The sequence below is a fragment of the Asterias rubens genome, chromosome 11, assembly GCF_902459465.1.
Source record: "Asterias rubens chromosome 11, eAstRub1.3, whole genome shotgun sequence".
Taxonomy (NCBI): domain Eukaryota; kingdom Metazoa; phylum Echinodermata; class Asteroidea; order Forcipulatida; family Asteriidae; genus Asterias; species Asterias rubens.
This window is the reverse complement of record NC_047072.1, coordinates 4,926,779-4,935,357: the sequence shown is the minus strand read 5'-3', so window position 1 is coordinate 4,935,357 and position 8,579 is coordinate 4,926,779. Positions and strand designations below refer to the sequence as shown.

Below are 8,579 nucleotides of genomic sequence, written 5' to 3'. Positions count from 1 at the left end.
TCAAACGTGAAGGGCTGGTCTGCCAGCCATTTTGCAAAGAGCCCTCTCAGCTCTGCTGCATTTCAAATCATGCCATTCACGCTTACTTCTCCAACCGTTAGCAAGGACTGCACAATCTTCGTCATCCTCGTTATTCGGTTCTCCAGAACACCAGTTTCTGTAAGCGACTTCCACGTTACCCTCTCTGCACTTCCATTTCCCCTCCACGTCTAGATCATTGCAATCAATCCAAACTGCCCCATCAAGTGGAATTAACTGCACGGTAAAGTCGTTTTCTTGATCAGAGCTTGGTACGCCCAGAACACCACCCAGGTTTTTACACTCGTCTCTAGCATCTGCCCAGGTAAATTTCGTCTCAGTGATGTTGTAGCATGAGTTTCCCCAGTAATGCCAAGACTCCGGACAGGATGAGTCGTCACTTCTTATAAAAGTAGAACATTCCTGGTCCGTAGATGCAACCACTCCAAAACAACAGTTATCTGGCAAGGCAGCTAAAAACACGAAGAGCACGCGATACATATTGACGCCAAAGGGCACGTCGTAGAGAAAACGTCCCTAATGACATTAAAGTATGCGTGTTATGGTTTTATCAATGATTCGCTGGCATGTGTAGGGTCGAAATCTTCTTGCTGATACTGACGAACTTTGTTATAAGTATTCTTTAAACTACGAGTAATTCAGCGAAAATAAACACACTGGCAGTAGTAATACTCGATATGATATAAGACACAGTTCTTAACAAGTACGAATGGTGTTCTTCGCAGAGAGACCAAGTCGACCCAAACGGTTTGCCTCGCAGCGGAGTTGTGATATCTCCCGTTTCGCAACCAAGCGTGATCCTGTCGCCTGCTAAAATGCGCACACTTTGATTGGCTAACACTAATTAGGAATCATGAATTAACATGAGCACCAACTATAACTGAACCACTCAGCTTCAATGACAGCTTAGGGTAAAGGAAGTTGAAAACAATAGATGGCCTACTTTCCGTACGTGCACGCACTCAGTAACGATATCATTGATCTGCTCTCTGTTTCATAAATAATTCAATTTTTACACGCATGAAAAACTTCAATGAAGCATGCCCCAAAAATTAAGGTCTTGATTAGTTTGCCCCCATTTGCAATTTACAGCATACACCCACACACATCCAAGACAAGATCACACAACAACCTGGTTCTATATTTATTTAACGGCCAAGGTAAACGCCAATTTGAAGTGTGGATGAGGCCCTTTTGTTGATAGAACCTTGTTTCTGTTTGTCTTTGTCTTTAGTAATTGCTTTTGTATCTTGTAAAGCGCTTTAAAGCCATTACGGCAATTTGGCGCTTTTTAAATATATTTTTAATATATTGTCCGAGACGTTGTCATGGTTATGGCAACACGTAGAGCGGAAAATGTTTTTTTAGTACCATGAATTTGTCTCTGTGTTTTTAGTCTTGTTCCCAGACGCAGTCATGCTTATGCCAATCTGTTTGGCGGGGATCGCTTCCATGAAAACATGGTACATGAATTATGCTTTGGCTATGCTCTGACGATGGAAAGGCCCATGGTTCAACATTGACATTGCGTCTGACTGAGGGCTCCACGCTTAAAGATGCTATGTCAGATTTTTGGCCCCAAACATTAAAAATTAAATTGTTTTGAGTGAATGGTATTTCAAAGAGTATCACCCGCTCAAACGAAAAGAAGTTTTACTTTTAATGGTTAGGAACCATGACAAAAATTTAAACCGTTTCTTATAAAACACAGAAGAATTGGTCACGTGTTATATTGTCGGGATCCCGACAAAAACTAATTTTGAGCACTTTATTTCACTGCTACTAATACTTGGCGGACTTTTTCGAGCAATGGCTCAAATGAAAGCTTGTAACTTTCTCTACCCCCATCAAAATACCTATTGAATTTTAAATAAAAATTTTTGGGGTCAATTCGTCTAAAAATCTGACATAGCATCTTTAATAGTGAGAACATTATGCACCAAGCTTCATCAATAATTTACAGCCCCCAGCAGGGACTGTCTCTTCCTTTATTTTGTTTAATCATTTGAACGTCATTACACTTTTAATGATTGCAGAATTTAATGGTTCATAACAACTTGCCTGGGGAGGAGCTTAAACATTTTGATTCCTTTAGAAGGTGTGCATGGGAAGATACATGGGCAAGTATTTAATTTGTTAAACAATGTTTCTGATAATTGAGCTCTACAAATCCCAGCTGTTTTATGAGTGCGAAAGAGGTTTATACAAGCTCATTTAAGTTTACTTGTTAATTTTCAAGGGAGGTCACGATTGACAGATTGGGAAATTTACTGGTACAGCCCCGGACCCACCCTTCCGCTGATTGGAATGCCCTTCCTTACTCAGCAGCAAACCAATCCCACCAAATTATAAAAAACTTCCCTGCACCACATGCAGAATGGACATAAAAGGAACACGTTGCCTTGGATCGGTCAAGTTGGTCTTTGAAAAGCATTAATTTGTAACCGTTTGTTATAAAATGCATATGGTTAGAAAGATGTTTTAAAAGTAGATTACAATGATCCACACAAATTTGCCTCGAAATTGCGTGGTTTTCCTTTTACTTTGCGAACTAACACCGTCGGCCATTTTTGGGAGTCATAAATTTGACTCCCATAAATGGCCGACCGTATTAGTCGACGAGGTAAAATGAAAACCACGCAATTTCGAGTGATACTTGTGCGGACATTATATTTTACTTTTAAAACATCTATCAAACCATACGCATTTTATAACAAACGGTTACAAATGCTTTTCAAAGACCAACTCGACCGATCCAAGGCAATGTGCCTTTAAGTGATATTCCATTTCAGCAAAACCATGCATGACATATTTTCGCTTTTTAGATAGAAAAAGCCTGTAGTGAATACAAAGTAATTTTCTAAATGTATATAAAACAAGGTAAATAAAGAGAAATAAAAATAAAAATAAAAGCCAAACAAATTCTTCAAGTCAAACAAAACCACTGTTTTCTATTTTAGGGGCGCTATAGCCATTTATTTTTAAACAAGGAAATAATAATGTACGCAGCATTACTGCATTTTTAATCTATTTAAACATATATTTATGCTTTACTATAATGAATAAACAATAAGTACATTATTTTATGATTAACGACTACATATCTTGGTTACAACCAAAAAATATTCGATGAACAATGTTTGCTTTGATGTTTTTAATTAACCATGGGTTATAGCTTTCCAAGAGCTTTCCAACAATAATCAGGACATGAGAGTAAATATATATCACAGAATATCGCAAAACTACATGACGAGTGGCATTTACGCGAGTTGCACAGTTTTATAAGAGTATGACGAGTACAACCATGTCAAGATCAGTGTAGACGAAACCGATGCTTGAATGACAATACAGTCTGGTACCTTTTTAGAAGGTGTTCAATTAAACCTTATTATAAATGTATCTACAGGGAACCATACATTGCAGTAACACCGTGTGCTTGCCATGCAGAGTTTGTTCTTAGAGAGCTCATGTCTTGCTATAAATTCTATTATAACACCCCTTACCAATATTCTGCCTTTTCATTGGCTTAGAGCGCGTTACATGATATGTCTTAGTTTTACTAGACGACGGCCGTGTGATAGTGCATCGGTTTGCCGTGCGCTAGTCCGGAAGACTATCACACGGCGTGCAGTACACAGACGTCCGTTGCGTGTTACATGACAATACATGCAGCACAGTAACAGTTTTCGCAATCTGTATTCGCGTCGTCCGTGGATTGTAGCATTCAGGTCTGTAACTTAATAGTACAGTATTTAGAAATGTTTGGGGTGTTATAAAACAAATATTGACTGCTTCGAGTGATGGTTAAAACTATGACTCCCGAGGTGATCCCTAGAGTTCGCCTCGGGAAAATAGAACGCTCCGGGGATCACAGTATACCATTGAGTAGATTTTTCGGGGAGACTTCTCAGTTCTGAAAAGTTCTGGAGGGCGCTGTTAACAAGGCGACCAGGATACATGCAAAATTCTGTCTGTCGTGTTTGTCTTGTTTTCCTTTTCATAACCTTTGGGATTTCCAGTAGTTCATTTTTGATTGTGTGTTATTAATTATTTCGTGCATAGCGTGTATGCATAGTGAATTGCCTCCATGGTAGGACCATTACGTTTTGATTGAATCTAATCTAATTGAACTGTCCTGGATTTTCACTTCTACCTTGGCGGAAAGATAAAAAAAAAGATGACCACGGGACTTCCACAAGAATGCACCTATACCGTACGATAAAGACCCAATCGTGTAAATGTCACTCGATACTTCCATATACTATTATTTTATAAACAAAAAATTCTCAGTGCACAAATAAACTTATACCCAACTAAAGTCGCTACCGTAAAATCAAAGTGCATATTTTCTTAGCATCTCTATACCATGAGACAATGTACTGACTTATTTCAATCACTCACAGTATTCATTTTAATTACCCACAATATGAAAATATTAACTACCGTGTCTGAAGTCAGTTGTAGCGAAAGAAACAAAATATATTGTTGATTTATATTTTAAAACATTCTCGGTTTAAATTTGGCATTTTTGATTCAATGGTTCATATTATTACCATTAACTGTTTTCAGATGTCTGAATACTGGACAAAGTCGAAGCAATATCGATTTGAAAATTAATGACAACAATGCTTAGTTTGACAGCAGGAATCGAAACAAGCACGCAATGTTAAATTTCTATTGTTTGTAAAACGGGATAATTTAAGCGAAGAATCACATGTCAGTTACTGCAATTGTTGTACCAATTTCAGCTTCATAGGTTTGGTGTTACATTTGATTATTGTCTACTCAAAACCATTATAAAGCTACTTTTCCATAAACTGGCATTACTATAACCAATAGTTCACAAAAGTAATAAAAGCAACTAATGTTGCACTAGTGTCTACTGCATTGTTTTCAATCGCATCAAGTGCTACAATTTACTATTTTTTTCTCATAAAACATGCATTACTATAACCAAAGGGTCACATTTAAATTTCAATTAAAATACACATAGAAATGTAATAAAGGCAACAATTGTTGCACTAGTGTCTACTGCATTGTTTTCATCATGAAACAAGTGTTGTAAAGTACCAATTTTCGTTACAAAATCAGAAATTAATCTTGTAACGAAAAATACAACATCAATCCGTATGCTCGAGAAAACCAGCTGGACACAACTTTCTCCATAAAGACGATCAGAGCATAGTGATTGAAACGTCGAGTTGAAAACTAACGGTTCTTTTCAGAACCACCCCAACTCGAGATCATTAGGCCCTACATGGTGCTATTGAAAAAACCTTACTATATCGTATTTCCACCAAGCAAAGTTCCGAATCCTACTTTTGAATTATTATGTGGTTCGTGAAAGGGCAAACCCCCAAAAGTGATAGTTTCAAAAGTTGTTTAAAGGCGGCGTGACGTCAATAAAATGAAGCTACCGGGCTCGGTTTTTCTCTTTCGGTCTGTTTGTTTATATTACTAAAATGTCAGTTGTTGAAATAGTAACAAGAGTTATCCATCTCAATATCCTCTTTATCAGCTTCCTCACGAGTGACGTTATTGAGCTGGCAGATCTGCACTTTGCTGCTGCGTCCAAGTCGTACATTGAAGGAGCGGCATCGAGGCTCATCCCGGCACGCTGAGCCACACGCGACCACGCCCTTGATCGATAACTCCTCGATGACATGACCGGTCAGGCAGTCGGATTTGAAGCGGCCGTTGGTGTCTGCTTGCAGGCAGTGCGGGCTAATTTGCGGGGTGGTTGGGGATGGAGCGACGGCGGGGCGCTGACAGAGCACGTACTCCAGCCAGGTACACCGACCATCCATCCAACGACCATGGGAGCGAGGGTCCATCACGGCACAATCTTCATCTTCAACATTGTTGGGTTCTCCTGATCTCCAGTAGACGAAACTACATTCTTCGCCTCCCTCACCAGGCTGCACCCACTTGCCTTCTTGCTCCCTATCAGTGCAGCCAACCCAGAAATCACCTCCTTCGACTTTATTTACCATGTTGCAGATAAGCTTTTGCTCTATGAGTGACGTAGGAACTGCCACACGGCTGCTCAGAGCGGTACAGGTGACGACTGCGTTATCAAAAGTCATTTTCTCACTCCCTGACTTGTAGCATGACTCGCCAAACATCACCCACTCAGAGGGGCAGATCAAACCTTCATTGCAGCTCGATACCACGAAATAAAAGGCAACAGCGAATAGCAAAACTAAGGTCTTCATGATTGACGTCAAAAAGAATACAAGACAGATGTACAAGACTCTCTGATGGAGATAAACAGACAATGAGATAATATTGCCGGTATATAAACTGCTCACAAAAAGTAAGGAAACTTTTTTCAATACAGTATATTTGTTACTATTTAATACTCTCTTTTTATATGGTATATATCAATGGAAAGCTGAACTGTTCCTCTTTATACCACATTTGCAATGATTACATGTTGCTGGACTTGGCTACACGAATAACAATGAGGCAAAGTCACAAATCAAATGTGCCAAAATTACCGTTGTCTGTGAATGGTCAATAGGTAATGCTCAATAATCGAACCGATCAAGCTTTTCAGAACCATTAATGGTTTACACAATGATTTGCACCAGTGAGCTAATCGGACACAATTAACCCTCATCTCATGAAAAACACCTTGTTTGATGGGTATTTGCAAGACGATATTCTACAGCCGAATGCAGTCCCATACTTGCAGACTCTTGGACCAAATGCCATATTTTAAGATGACAACGCTCGCCCCCATCGATCCCGACTGGTGACTGTATACCTGAAAACTGTTGAGGTGCATGCAGTGGATGGATTGGCCTACTAACAGTCCATACCTGAATCCCATGGAACATCTGTGGGACCAGCTTGGCCTCGCTGTCCGCACCAGAACCACAAACACATCAACTGTGGCTGACCTAACCAGGTTCCTTAATGAAGAATGGAAAGCCATCCCTCATCATCAGCGCATTACTTTTGTGCAGCATGAGAAGAAGGTGCAAGGCTGTCATCAACGCCTTCGGATCATTTACTTGTTACTGAACTTTTTGTATCAATAAAGTGTATTAAGATCAGTAAGTTGTCTTGCTCTATACCAAACTTCTTGTCTCAATAAAGTGGATTAAGATCAGTAAGTTGTCTTGCTTGTTTGAATTACAGTGTCAATTTGATTGTTCACAATTTGATTTGTGACTTTGTCTCATTCTCATTAACGTGGTCAAGTCCAGCAACATGTAATCATTGCAACTGTGGTATCATTTTAAAGAGGAACAGTTCAGCTTTGCATAGATATATACCATATACAAAGAGAGTATTAAACAATAACAAATATACTGGATTGAAAAAGTTTCCTTACTTTTTGTGAGCAGTTTAGTTATCCTTAAAGTACGAATGGCATTCTTCTCAGAGAGACAAAGTCGACCTTAACGGTTTGCATCGCAGACGAGTTGTGATATCTCCTATTTCTATCTCGCAACCAAGCTCGATTCTGATGTCGTCTGCTAAAATGCGCACACTTTGATTGGCTATCACCAACAATGCCCCATGAATAAACATGAACACCCACTGCTGTCTAACCATTCAGAAGCCACGAGGGATTGTAAAGACGTTGATGACCAATCAACTTCAGCCACAAGCGACACCTGGCTGTGTTTCTGACGATGGCTGGCAAATTAATTTACTTCTTTTGAAATTGTTTTTCGCGAAGAAAAATAATTATATTACGCGTCCTTCAATACACTCCATTACAAAGATAATATATCGATTGGTCATCTCGATTCCCCCAAACTCGTATTCCTCTGTGTACTTTGAGTAACTATCTTATGTGTTTCATGAATTGTTCACGCTTCGATTGAGGCGCCTCGGTAGGTTGGCAGCATCCAAACAGGAAACACAGTAAAAAGAGGCATTGAATTCGCGGCGTTGCCGTCAAGACAAACGACGTGAACCAGGGCAACAGTCATTTAAACTGTCAAGGCTTCAAAACTATCACAAATTGAGCTGAGCAGTGTCAATACCAGATCTGACCTTAAATGGACCTTGGATCGGTCGAGTTGGTCGTTGGAAAGCGTTTGAAACCGGTTGCATAAAATGCTTATGGTGGAAAGGTGTTTTAAAAGTAAACAGTATTGGAAACATTTCAACAAAATTGGAAATGGGTGTTTCCAGTTTTTACTTCTGAATTTCTTCAAAACGGTTTAACTATGCTCATATTTTCGGTTTTATACATGTTAAAAACCATGCATTTTACTCAAATATCTCACAGTCAAAAAGTTTAACAGAAATTGTTAACTTCCTTTAAAAGTGTGCATTGTTTTTTCATAAATAACTGTGTATAACAAAATTGACCATACAAATACAAGACACAGCAAGTCCAAAATACTCATCACACAACTATTTGGCTTCAAATGTTAACACAAATTGTTTATTATTTTCATAAATAAAAACGTTTGTCATGTACAAATTACACTTATTCTTAACTTACAACTATATGCTGTAAAAATATCCAGTTGACACATACAATGCTTCATAGAAGCCTTTTCCACAAATAAAAT

At 38.9% G+C, this 8,579-nt stretch overlaps 1 protein-coding gene across 1 annotated transcript; it reads right to left on the bottom strand.

Moving 5' to 3' along the window:
- Positions 1–519, bottom strand: LOC117296640 (perlucin-like protein). Its single transcript, XM_033779663.1, has one exon. The coding sequence runs from the start codon at positions 517–519 to the stop codon at positions 1–3; it is 519 nt and encodes a 172-aa protein (XP_033635554.1).
- Between the last annotated feature and the right edge of the window lie 8,060 nt (positions 520–8,579).

Bases quoted from the DNA above. Each gene is read 5' to 3' on its own strand.
- LOC117296640 (XM_033779663.1), bottom strand. From the start codon at position 519: ATGTATCGCGTGCTCTTCGTGTTTTTAGCTGCCTTGCCAGATAACTGT.